Source organism: Echinops telfairi, unplaced genomic scaffold, assembly GCF_000313985.2.
Source record: "Echinops telfairi isolate 266 unplaced genomic scaffold, ASM31398v2 ScPeMD7_7457;HRSCAF=8495, whole genome shotgun sequence".
Classification (NCBI taxonomy): Eukaryota; Metazoa; Chordata; class Mammalia; order Afrosoricida; family Tenrecidae; genus Echinops; species Echinops telfairi.
This window is the reverse complement of record NW_022111357.1, coordinates 16,592,535-16,606,223: the sequence shown is the minus strand read 5'-3', so window position 1 is coordinate 16,606,223 and position 13,689 is coordinate 16,592,535. Positions and strand designations below refer to the sequence as shown.

The window sequence follows — 13,689 nt, the reverse complement described above, 5'->3', positions numbered from 1 at the left end:
AAAAAGAAAGAAAAACCTGTGAATAGATCAAGGTCTGGTTTTTGACCTCTAGGCCTGTCCTTCAGTCAAGTCCAATGGGGTGCCACACTCTGGCCCCAAAGTCTATCCTTTGCATTCCCTCGGGAGCTCTTTGCTCTGCTCCCCCTGTTGCTCTACCGCACACTAACCTCGGTGTCGCAGGGTCAGTCCAGGCCAATCCCGACACTGAGTCTCCAGTGTTGTCCCTGTAGGGCCATGGGTCAGCGAGGGATGTCGAGTCTCATAGTGGGATCAGCCATATGATCCACCCTGTACATTGGCTGTTCGGAGCGGGGATATCGTCCTCCTGGTCTGGTGGGCCAGGATGTGCTCTACTCTCTCTTCCTCCCCATTCATTTGCTGCCCTGTGCTCTGATCAGACATCTCCCTCTCCCCTAGCTGCAGTTTCAGTGCCATTCTCTAAAGTAAATTCTTCGGCGGCGGCAGAGAGCAGTTGTCCACGTAGCTAGTATGGGGGTCCATATCGCTTCTTGATTGACATCCTCACGTGCAATATTCTTTGCTTTTATCCAAACGTCATCAACTGTGATTTATCCTTATGTATCTTTTCACTGTAGGAATAGGATCCCATTCCTTTAGAGGTAGGCTAATTAGACAATAGTCATTGTGTTTGCTAGATTAGAAACAAGTGATTTCTCTTACCATAATATGTTCGTCTTTGAAAAATCCCTTTCCACTTCTGCTGAACTTAACAGCGATTGTTCTGGCAATGTTTTTAGCTCTTTGAATACTCTCAGAAATTTCATAGTTCAATTATATCTTGTGGGAATTTGGGATGTAACACAAAGCCGAAACAAATGACACGTGTCACCCTTTTGTGGTTTGGCACGTTTTATATGTTTACTGAAATAACAAATGCAAGGGAATAAAAATGTATCTCATCATAAGTGTAATGAGTTTTTTGAAAGGGAAAAATAAATATTACAGACAGTTCCGTCTTATTTTTTATACCTATAGACCATAATGAACATTGCTATGGGTACTTAGAATACGGTGTTGCATAGATGAATATTAAAAAAGAGTAAGAAATGTGAATTTCTGGTTTCCACATTGGGGGGCTGCCCAGCCAGTGCAATGCATCTTTGATCTCTGCTGCTGCTGCTGCTTCCATGAGCATTAATTTTGGATCTAAGCAAGATTAAATCCTTGACAACTTCCGTCTTTCCTCTTTGTTATGATATTACCTAATAATTAACAATTAGCCCTGTTAGTAATCACAATTGAATCATGTAATTCTATCATTATCTTCTTCAACCTTCTTACCCAGATCCATAGGGGAAATGAAGGTCACTTGGTGGAAGTAACAAAGACTATGGCTAGAAGAGCCAGATTTAACAGTTTACTGCATCACAATGTACTTTTATTATTCCCGCAGGAGGAGACGTCAAAAACTTCTTGGGTTTTTATTTTTTTATATTTTTAATTACTATTTTTTAAGAACTGTTTATCATTGTATACTGTGTTTAAGATGTTTTAGTGTATTTGTAAATGTTTTTAAATGCTTTATGTAGGAGTGAATATAAAATATAGATGATTACTAAGACAAAACATAAAGATGGACTTAGGAACATATCTGGTTCATAACTCTGGGGACTGCTTATATGTACAATTCAAAACATACTTTCTCTTTTACTCTAGAAATTATGTACATAACCCCCTCCCTTTTTTTCTTCTGTGCCTTATTCCTGTAGGCTCCTGGGATCCTATGATTGTAAAAGACTTGAGTTTTGAGTAAGGTGACCAGATTTAAAGCGGGACACCATTGACCAGAGGGGGTGGGGGGAGGAGTTCTTGATTAAAAATTTGGTCTATATGGACCAAATAGACCGCTCCTTAGCTTGTCGTGCATTCTTTCCAAAAATTGGGACTTCTTTAAAACGCCAAAAATCGGGACATCTGGTCACCTAGTTTTGAAGGAAATAAATGGTGTGAAAGGTAGGTGGGTATTTCATAAGTAGAAAACAAAAAAGTATATTTGAACTACTGGATGGAGTAAATTTGACAGACACATCATTTATCCTTAGTTATTTTTCAGGAAGTATTCTTGACTCAGAGTGTAACCAGGTGTTCATGACTCACATTTTTTAATTAGTAGAGGATGAAGACTGTACTCTCCCCCACGTGTACTAGAAAAGAATGCTGTTAAAGGAGATTCTTTGTTAGAAATTTCTGAATTACTTTTACAAATGTTATTTACTTACCAGACATTTATTCTATTCCCACTGGGTATATAACTGAATGTTGATACTATTTCTATTTCTTTCTCATTTCACTTAATAAGAACTCCAGGGCCAGATTAGTTGGAAAGGGTTATGAAAGAGAGAAAGAAGGATAAGTGGCAGGGGCTAGTAGTCACCTATTTGAGTCACTAGCAATGAATGTCACTTTACTGGAGAACACTCAACATGTTTCAAAACTTACGGGCAGTGCCTTGATTTCTGACTAGTAGTTTCTGTGTATCATTGATCTTTTATAATTCCTTAATAGAGGCCAACTGGATCTTAAATTTTTTGGAATGTCAGATAGTTTTAATAAAGCAGTTCATTCTTTAAGATGAAAGTTCCTTAAGTTTCTCATAACTACACAATCTACCTTCAGCTCATGAAAAGAGTATTATTTGGAGTAGAAAAATGTTAAATGGATGGCCAATAAGATGGAGACTTAAACTTTCCAACTAATAAATGGATATCCCCCTGTGTTAGTCTGGATACTTTAGAGAAACAAATCCACAGAAACTCTTTATGTGTAAGAGTTCTATATAAAGGGTAAGTGCACATCAAGAAAACATCCTAACCCAGTGCTGCCCAAGCCCACAAGACCAACATTAACCCATATGTCCAACACCAATCCACATAGTCCTCCTTCATCTCACAAAACACACGCAATGACACCGACTGCAGAAGGAAAGCTGAATCAGTGAGCGTGTAAACATCTCAGTGCTACACAGCTGCTCTAGCACCCAAGGCTGCATCGGGGTAGGTCCATGTGGCTTCTCCTCAGGGATGTCTTGTAGGAAGTGAGCCTTGCCAGCTGAAGCAGGGAACTGGCTAAGCAGCTGCACCCTGGTCCAACCATTACAAAGCAAGAGACCGGAGAACTAGAAAGGCGAGGCTCACTGAGCCATTTCTCTCTCTGCCCTTCAATTAACCCTACATGTGTTTATTGGCCAGGTTGGCACAATAAACTTTAACTATCTGACCCCCTTAGTAAGTCTTTAGGTTGAAAGAAAACCTTTCTTGGTTCCCTAGACTTTGTATTGCTATTAATATTCAAAGGCTTTGACAGGCTGTTATTAGAAAAAGAAATATAAAAGCCTTCGGAATGTTTATGGGGAAATAGAATTAAGAGATAATGGAATTCACTTGTTAAATAGTCATCAAAGATTATTAATATACCAGGTAAGTCAAAAAAATTGCTGCAAAGTCATGGATATTTTAATTAAACAGGACTATCAAAATGTGAAGCTACCATTTCTTAACATGTCCTCCACCTAGGTCTATATACCTCTGAAGGTTGTTTTTTTAAATTTCTCTAACTCTTCCCTGAATAATTCTCTGTTCAATTTATACCATGGCAAAAAGGCAGTTATTCTTTTGAGTTTGGGGGCATGGAAAGAACCCTGAAGAGGCAAGATCAGGACTATAGAGAAGATTTTCTGATGTAACTCTTGCAGGACAGCTCTCACTGTCTGGAAGAATGAGCAGGTGCATTCTCCTGATGGAAAAAAAAAATTCCTCAGGGTAATTTTCCTGGACTTTTTCTCACCAGTACAGTTACCAGTTTTCTTTAAACCTTTCAATAATAAACTAAGGTGACCAGATTTTAACATTGGTAAAGCGGGACACCATTGATAAAACTTATATCCTGGTGAGATAGCCACATGGCAGCCGAAAACCGTATACCCTAGCTGGTTGTGCATTCTTTCTAAAACTCAGGACTGTCCCGCCAAAAGTGGGATGTCTGGTCACCTTATAATAAACCTCGGTGACTGGTCTTTATCCTTCAAGAAAAATATATTAAGATGACTGACTTTGAAAGCCCAAAAAATACCCCACATAACCTTGTAAGCCAACCTTTGCCTTGAATTTAACTGGTTCAGCAGATCCTCTCAGAAGATGCTGTTTTTATTGGCTTTTTAGCAGTTCAAAACCACTAGCCGCTCCAAAGAAAAGACTGGGCTTTTTACTCAAACAGTTACTGTCTCAGAAAACCATAGGAGGTCACTATGAGTTAGCACAGTAGTTCTCAACCTGTGGGTCCTAACCCCTTTGGGGTTGAATGACCCTTTCACAGGGATCACCCAATTCATAACAGTAGTAAAATGACTGTTACGAAGTAGCAACGAAAATAATTTTGTGGTTGGGGGGTCACCACAACATGAACTGTATTAAAGGGTCGCGGCATTAGGAAGGTTGAGAACCATTGCGTTAGAGGAATGTTTTTACTGGCAGAGGAAAATAGAGTCTTAAGAAATTGCAAAATAATAATAATTTTAAATAAATAACTAAATAATTGCAAGGTCACACAGGGAATCCAGGACAGGTAAAACCCTCGGGACCAAAAATGAGAGTGGTAATACCAGGAGGGTAAGGGGAAACTGATCACAATGATTGACATATAAAACCCCCCCCAAGGGGATGGACAACAAAAAAATGGGTGAAGGGAGAATGGTCGGTGTAAGACATGAAAAAAATAATAGTTTATAAACTATCAAGGGTTCATGAGGGTGGGAGGGGGGAAATGGGCTCAAGTTCTTTTTTAAATGATGTTTTTAAAATGATGATGGCAACATATGTACAAAGGTGCTGGGAACAATAAATGTATGTATGGATTGTGATAAAGAGCTGTAAAATCCCCTAATAAAATGATTTTAAAAATTTCAACCTCAAAAAAATTTATAGTTACAGTGATACCTCAGTTATCTAACTCAATTCGTTCCAAATTCATGTTTAAACACCAAAAAGTTAAGAGAATAAAAATATTTTTCCATTAGAAATAATGGGAAACCAAATAATTGGTTCTGAGGCCCAAAAATTACACTTATAAGTGTAATTAATTTATAAAATTTATAAATTTTTCCAGCACTTTAAATTACTCTGGAGGCTTTTAGCCTTCTTTCATATTACTGCCTCAGATACACTATCCCCATCGGAGTTGTTGCTGATTTATTCAAATTAACTTTTTTTTTTTCCAAATTAACTAACTTTTCAGCCTCTCCCATGATCTGGGTTTTTTATTTCATGGTTAACAGTGTTACACCTTTCCCCTACATTAGCACTTTAATCACCTTCCCCCGCCCTCAGCCCCACATCGCAAAAAAAAAAAATGTTGATAATGTCGACTTAGCCATGTTGTATTCAATTGCCAAATCAGACAAGCAGCAACCTGATTCCAATTTCCCAGTAATTGCTTTCTTTTTATTCTATCATGGTTTTCAGTTTTCCTCTTATCTTTACTACTGACATTACCTTTCATTGGAACCATGGTTACGTTATTTTACAAAAATACAGTGCAAAAAACTCCACAATGACAAATGTTCTATCGCACTAACACAAGCACTATATGTTGACTGAGCAAGAGCAGTGCTTAGACTGAAGTGTCACCCCTTTGAGTCTTTGGTGAGATGTGACATGTGACTCACCCTTGGCCTGTATGGGTTCTTTCAAGTCGTGTTTTCGCTTTGACCCTCAAGCAGAGTTATGAACACAGAAGATTTTTTCGAACTTTGCTGTTTGGGTAGTGGAAAGTTCGAGGTTGGCACAGAGAGTGGCATATCAGAGGAACAAAATGCTTCTTAAGGAAAGAAAATAATCAACGAGAATGTTTGGTTACATGGGTTTTATGCCTAGTATTTGGATTATACTCTGAGCCTCCATTTCCTCCCTCACCAAGGCAAAGAACTTCGAATATAAAATTTATATTCTGAATTTGAAACTGTAGAATTTTGAGAATGTTTTAAAACTAGAGCTGAAACAACAAAACTGGTACTGTTGGTTGATTCCAACTCAGGCAAAGCATGTCAGAAGAGAGCTATGTTCCATAGGGCATTTGATGGTTGCTTGTATGCATCATTAGGCCTTCCTTCTGATGTGCCTCCAGGTGGACTCACACCTTCAACCTTTTCATTAGCCAACCTGGCCAATAAACACATATGGAGTTAATTGAAGGGCGGAGAAATAAATGACTCAATGAGCCTCGCCTTTTAGTTCTTGGGTCTTTTGCTTTGTGATGATCAGACCAGGGTGCAGCTGCCTTAGCCAGTTCCCTGCTTCAGCTGGCAAGACTCACTTCCTGCAAGACATCCCCAAGGAGAAGCTGCATGGACCTACCCCAATGCAGCCCTGGGTGCTGGGGCAGCCATGTGGAGATCCCTGCCAGCGCTGAGATGTTTACACATTCACTGATTCGGCTTTCCTCCTGCAGTCGGCGGCATTGCATGTGTTTTGTGGGAGGAGGACTTTGTGGATTGGTGTTGGACATATGAGTTAATGTTGGATTTATGGGCTTGGGCAGCATTGGGTTGGGATGTTTTCTTGATGTGCACTTACCCTTTATATAAAACTCTCTCTTATACTTGAGTTTCTGTGAATTTGTTTCTCTAAAGTAGCCAAACTAACACTTAGAAACATGTATTTTCAACACAAGTTAATTCAGTAAAAGCCAGTTTTTTTTACGGTGAATTAGGACAAGCACCAAATGCTTTTTTTTTTTTAATCATTTTATTGGGGGCTCATACAATTATAACAATTCATATATACATCCATTGTGTCAAGCATATTTGTACATTTGTTGCCATCATCATTCTTAAAACATTTGCTTTCTGCTTGAGTCCTTGATATCAGCTCATTTCCCCCGCCCTCCCTGCTCCCCCGTCATTCCTCCCTCCATCACGAACCCTTGATAATTTATAAATTATTATTTTGTCGTATCTTACACTGTCCAACATCTTCCTTCACCCACTTTTGTTGTCCATCCCCCAGGGAGGAGGTTATATGTAGATCCTTGTAATCGGTTCCCCCTTTCTACCCCAACTTCCCTCCACCCACCAGGTATCACCACTCTCAACCACTGGTCCTGAAGGGATCATCTGTCCTGGGTTCCCTGTGTTTCCAGTTCCTATCTGTACCAATGTACATCCTCTCGTCTAGCCAGATTTGTACGGTAGAATTGGGATCATGATAGTGGGGGGAAGAAGCACTTAAGAACTAGAGGAAAGTTGTATGTTTCATCATTGCTACCTTGCACCCTGACTGCCACGTCTCCTCCTTGTGACCTTTCAGTAAGGGGGTGTCCAGTTGCCTACAGATAGGCTTTGGGTCTCCACTCCACATTCACCCTCCTGTAAGACCCCAGATGCTATATCTTTTGATAGCCGGACACCATCAACTTTCTTCACATCTGCTTATGCACACATTTGTCTTCAGCTATCGTGTCGGGAAGGTGTGCATCATGGAATGCCAATTTAAGAGAACAACGTGTTCTTGCATTGAGGAAGTACTTGAGTGGAAGTCCATTGTCCATCTGCTGCCTTAATACTAAACCTATAAATATATGCATGCAGATCTCTTTCCCCCACCATCTTATATAAATATATTTACATATGTACATGCCTGTATTTAGACTTCTATAAATACCCTTTGCCTCCTAGTTCTTTCCTCTTATTTTCTTTTACTTTCCTCTTGTCCCACTATCATGCTCAGCCTTTATTTGGGTTTCACAAGCTCCAAATTCTAAGCACTCTTAAGTTCAGACATCAAACAGTAAAAACCTACTGTGATTCTTAGCCTGTCTATAAATCACACCATTTAAATTCTGTTGCCAAATATTTTCATAGGGCCTTTTGTCCCCTCTCCCTAAATAAGCTCTGCTCTTTTTCCCTTCTAAAGCTCACTGCATAGAAACTAGAATTAACTCAAGACTTCGATTATTACATTTTAAAGCCACCAGTGGGCCAGTATCTGGCTCTGCTTGTCACCTTTCCAGTTGGCACAAAGTAATATTTATTGCCAGCTGGTTAGAGAACCCATGTTGGCTTGGCCCACTGGCAACATAATTAGCAGTTCTAAAAGATCCATTGTTAAAATCTGGACTTCCTTGGGAAATAGTGTTTGGGAGTTTAAATATATCTTTGGCCATTTATTCAAGAACTGAAATGAGTTTGGGGGTTAGAATAGAGACCTGGTTTCTAGTCATAGTTCTGTGGGCCAGGAGGCACATTTTCATGCCTGGGTGACACTTTACCCAGATAAGCAGGTAATGTGTTAATATGAGCCCCCCTCTGCTAGATGTTTGCCTCCATCCCTGATTGTGTTTAGATTTCTTCCCTGCTCTAATTCTTTGATTTGGCCTTCTAAACCGCCGTACTCATAAACTTCAGCTCTGTCTTCCAGATTCGTGATGCCGAAATGTCATCTTCCTTTTCTAACAAACCTCCTGATTATGACCACTGACTTGTTGCTCCTGACCTAACCTCTCCTGTCTTGACTTGTCAGTTTACCATAACTATAATTGTCGCTTGCATTCATTCAGAGCTTTAACATAGTAGGTGCATTGCACTGCACTTCATTTTCATTCGTGTCATGCAGTCCTTACAACTGCCCTACACTGGTAAATATTGTGAAGCCCATTTTATAAATTAGGAGATGGGGACAAAGAGATGAAATACTTAGTAAGTGATGGCATTAGAATTAAAATTTCAGGGTAACTTCAAACTTCATATTCTTGAGCTATGTGCTATATTGCATCTGTGATGATAGCTACAATGTGTTGAGAATCTACTGAGTGGTAGGCAATGACTTTTCTTTCTACCTTTTGTATAATAATCATGTATACCCCCATTTTAGAGTAATAAAAACTGATACAGTAATGAAAACAATCCACTTTTAAATTAATTAGAGACCTGGGTTCCAAGGTGTTAGACATCCTTAAATTGGAGTATTATTTCAATGTATTTTTTCTTCTACTTTCTTTCCTGTTTTAATGATCATCTCATGATGTGTTTCTGACAGCTATCAATATTAACAGAGCCTTGGTGGTGTAGTGTTTACGAGTTGGGCTGTGGTTCCGAATGGTTGGTGGTTCGAAACCACCAAGCAGCCCCACAGGAAATTGGGCTTTCTGCTCCTGTAAACAGATATGGTCTCCGAAACCCACAGAGGGTCACTAAAAGTCAGCATTGACTCGATGGCATTAAGTAAGGCGATGTAGTGGATATGCATGGGGCTGCAATCCAAGTGGTTGGCAGTTCAAAACACCAGCCGCTCCATGGGAGAAAAATGGGGCTTTTTACTCTTGTAAATGGGGATCACTATGAGTCGGCATCAACTTGATGGCAGGCAGTGAGTTTGGTTTTTGGTGTCAGTATTAACAGTTCAAGTATTGCCTTAATTGCCTTAACTCATACTTTTTTTTTTACTGTTACTGTAACATTGTCATGTTCATATTTTTACCTTTCCTATATACAATATATACTTTTTCCCCTCTATATCAAAAGCAGATGACAGGTGCTGGGAGAAAAAAAATGAGAATGTGTAAAGAAAGGCTGAGAAGGTCCACATACTTTGGGGGAATATCAGTTTGGAGAACAATGATTTCTTAAAGCTCTTTTTCTTTTTCGGTAGCTATCTTTTGTTAAAGAAATATTGGACCTTAAGAACTTGATGAAACGAGACACAGGATTTGACTTCGCTGAGTCTTAGTTTTCTCATTTGAAAATAGGGTACATAAATAAAATACCCCTCATAGCACGCAGATAGTTACAGTGACAATTAAATAACCAACTTCACACTCCTTAATCCATAGGAGCTTCAAAAAGCTTGTGAAGAAATTCCATGATCTTTCCATCCCATTTTTCCATGAGCTTTTTGAAGTCTTCTTGGATAGCACTCCAAATTGTTCATTCCCCCTTTTACCATTAGGTGTTAATGAAATAGAGAATTTTTTCCACTTTGATGACAGATCTAGGACTTGTAATATTGAGGTTCCAATTCAGGTAGAGTGTAGCAGGCCTTCTTACAACATAAACAGTGGTTAGTGCATACAGTTGTACCGTGTTGTGTGCTCAGAAAAGTAATTTGGGAGAACTTTTGATTTCATACTTATAGGATTAAAGATTGTAATACAGAGTATGTGGCTAACTGTCTTAATAAGTTTTATGTGGCTTTTCTACATTTTAAAAAGTCTAAGTACACAGGTGCATATACATGTAAAAATTCATCAAGTTGCAGTTTAAAATGTGTGGGCTTAATTATGTAAATTAGTTATATCTTGTTTTTAAAGTTTTTGAAAAGCATTTACAAGAGTTAGATATTCAGTAGTTACATATAATTAGTTAATATTTCAGTGGATTGTGCCTAGCATACAGGACTACTCATTTTTACAGTTTTTTGTTTCACTTGGCTTCAAATTTTTTATTCCCAAAAGTCATATGGTAGCTATTGCAGAACAAGAACTATTGTTTAATACTGTTAAATATTTTGTTCCATGTTTACTACTTAAAATCAGCAAGCAAAATTTAAAAAATCTTTTGTTCTCAAAATATGTATATTCTGCCCAAAAATATTGTTCCTAATATTAATTTCCAATACCTATGGGTTATTTTGTTTTAGATAAACCAGCCACTGTTAGGAAAGATACACGTTTATAACCAGCAAGCTGTGAAATGGCATGTCTTTGAGTGGATTTCTGCTCGCATTAGCTTGCTGTGCGGAATATACGTGTGTGTGTGTGTGTGTGTGTGTGAGAGAGAGAGAGAGAGATTGAGTTTGTGAGTGATTGAGTGTATTCATTTGCCTTTGGTAGACTTGAGAGCACTGTGTCCTCCGTGGCTCTGAGCCTGGAGAGTTCCCACCAGGCTCAGTGTCAGGGAAAGGGGTGTGGATTTTCTGTGCTGCGCCTCTCAGCAGCTAGAATGTGGTTGGCAGTCTCCTCCCCTTCCTGCACTTCAGCTCTACACAGGGTGCACTCTGGAATGACAGGCATTCCTGTGTGAAGAGAGCCAGCGTGAAGACATACTTAAAAGAACCACAAATACCCAGAGCAGGATACCGGGCAGCAGACACTTCAGCAGATTCACTGACCTCGTGCCATTACCTCGCGTCTGGCAGCGGCACGGAGAGAAGACTGCATGTCCTCTTCTTATGTGGATTGATTTTGTAAGGAAGATTTTCTTGTGGCTGGGACAGTTTGTTGTCGTGAGATACATCAGACAATATAATCATGGGGCAAGCTGACGTATCCAGACCGGTAAATCCAGATGCAGTTGGTGAGTAATAGAAGGCAAAGAAACAGAGACTTGACAAAAGCAAGGCAGATTTATAGGTGAAGCTGAGTATCAACTTAGGAATTTGAATGTTAAGGATTGTGATGTTTACACTTTTGGAACGTTTACAACTTGGTGAAGGATGAGTGAAAACTTAGATGATGTTTTTCATTAGGTTTTTATTAATTTCCCACTCGTAGTTTTGCTTTAATTGATCCCTCGAGTTTTTTTAATATGAACCATCTCTTGCAGCCTAAGTGCTACAGAAACGCTTACTTAGAACTAAAACTGTGAACTTCGGAACTTTTGTAAATGGCCATTTTTAAGAATTGACTTAATCTTTTAGACTCATTTTAAACTTTTTACAAATTAAGTCTCATGCTTTTCCATTGTGTTGGCCTTTCCATTTCTCATAAGGCAACACTCAGTATAAACATTTCTGAAGTCGGTGCTTTACATTTGAAGAGTTGTTATCTCAGGGATGGCTAGAGACCAAGATGATCATTGTAAATGTAGCTCAAGAGTTTCAAGGCAAAGTGACGCTTGTCACTGCAAGCTAATTTTCCCAACTTTGTAGGGTTTCACAGAAGATGAAGGATCTTAAATTGGGATTGAACTGTTTGTTCTTTAAAAGATTGCCAAATGCAAGCAAAGTAGGAGGCGGCCAGGATATCATTGGTTGGCATTCTATTACTTTTAAAAACCGAAAACATACCTTCTTTTGATTTATGAAGCAACAGAAAACATGTTCCGTCCTAGACTGCTTTCGGTTCAGAAGTAAAAATGCAGGTGGCTTTATGGAATATTATGTAAGTGGGAAAGCATAGGAGATACTCCCTAATGTCTCCTAATTCTGTGCTATTTAGTATCTAAAGGTCGCCTTTTCATTTGAGAACTTTCCAGAAAAAAATATTCAAAGAATTTTTTTCAAGTTTTACCAGAACGGAGGAACATGGGTCAGAAAGTGAGTCTATCTGCAAGAGACTTTTATGACTGCAGTCAGAGCCCGACTCACTGCTTTGATCAATTTCATAACGAGCTCTTTTTTTAAAGGAAGTATTTTATAAATAGGAAAAGATATAGATAGCGAGAGATACAAAGAACACTAGTGGGCCACTACCCAATTTAAGAAATGAATTTAAAGCCATAGTATTCTAACTCCCCCTACCTCTCTCTCTGTCCTCATTTCCTAGATAGTATGGGTTTTGTTTTTGTTTTTCCCACGCCCCACCCTCCGTGCCCCCTTAGTTTTTGCTCTTAGAAGTAATTACTATAGCTCACTTTTGGACTACCAAATTCTTCTGTTCTTTGTTAACAAGCATAGTAAGGACCCAAACGATACTAAGTATTTATTTATGATCTAGAACTGAAAACGTTTTGAAAACTAATAAATTGTTAAGCAGGTACAGTTTAGTGGTGGATGATGGTATTTCTGAAGAATGCCTATCTCGCATCTGTGTATTATAACATAAATTCACAGTAAATGAAGTTTGATGCTATTTTTTGTGCCTTTTATAAAAGTGAGATAATAAATTCTATCAAGTTTGCCACCTGCCAGGAACTGTAATAAAAGATCTATGATGGAGAAATAGAAATCCGTTGGGTACCTAACTTCAGATTTTTCTATTTTTGCTGGATTTAATATTTGTATTTTATTTCCTATTACCTAGATCGATTATTTAAATGATAAATTATTTATAAATTCAGGATGTAGTCTATTTGAACCTATCAGGATCAGGTCATCATGGTTTAATCTTGAACAACTCCAAGGACTACAACATTGCTTTAAAGGTTTATATGTAACAATTTCCTAATGAAATTATAAAGTATTTCAATGGTTAGGTGTTTGGGAAATCTTGCAGATTCTTTAAAGGATAAATACTTAAAGTGAATTCAAACCTAAGTCATTTATTTGCCATTCTAGGCCTTTAACATAATAGTTTTGGACTTAATATTTGATGGTATTAATTTTTTTAGTGAAGTGATACAAAATGAAAGAACATAATAAATTAGTTTCTTACTCTCTTTAAGCTGCTCTAAATATCATAGAAGATGCTGTGTAGGTATAATTCATGTCTGAGCCTCCCAAAATAACTTATTTCCTAGTTGGAAATACAAATTTAAAATAATGACAAGAAAGAAATACAAATTTACTTTAAAATGTGATACATTATTTTTCTTAAAAAATATTGGTTGGCTCTCTTAGCTTATAATGAAAGGCCATTGCTACTACCAAAAAGAATGCTCTCAAATAAGTCACATTTGCTGAAAGCTTCACAGGCAGGTTTATCAGATGTTAGACCAACATCTAATCAGTGATTTACCATAGGATCTGTCACAACTGGCAAGTGAATCAGGTGTTTAAATGCAGAGTAGGAACTTACACTGTG

At 38.3% G+C, this 13,689-nt stretch overlaps 1 protein-coding gene across 4 annotated transcripts in view; it reads left to right on the top strand.

The window, feature by feature from the left end:
* The window catches only part of PHACTR4 (phosphatase and actin regulator 4), an 85,997-nt gene that overhangs the window by 25,727 nt on the left and 46,581 nt on the right, over positions 1 to 13,689 (top strand). Inside the window, exon 1 of one of the 4 annotated variants that reach the window (XM_045299065.1) lies at positions 11,103 to 11,302. The exons of the other annotated variants lie outside the window; for them this stretch is intronic. Coding sequence (XP_045155000.1) covers positions 11,257 to 11,302 — 46 coding nt within the window. The 5' untranslated portion in view covers positions 11,103 to 11,256. Of the gene's footprint in view, positions 1 to 11,102; positions 11,303 to 13,689 lie in introns of those variants that run through there. 4 annotated transcript variants of the gene reach the window in all.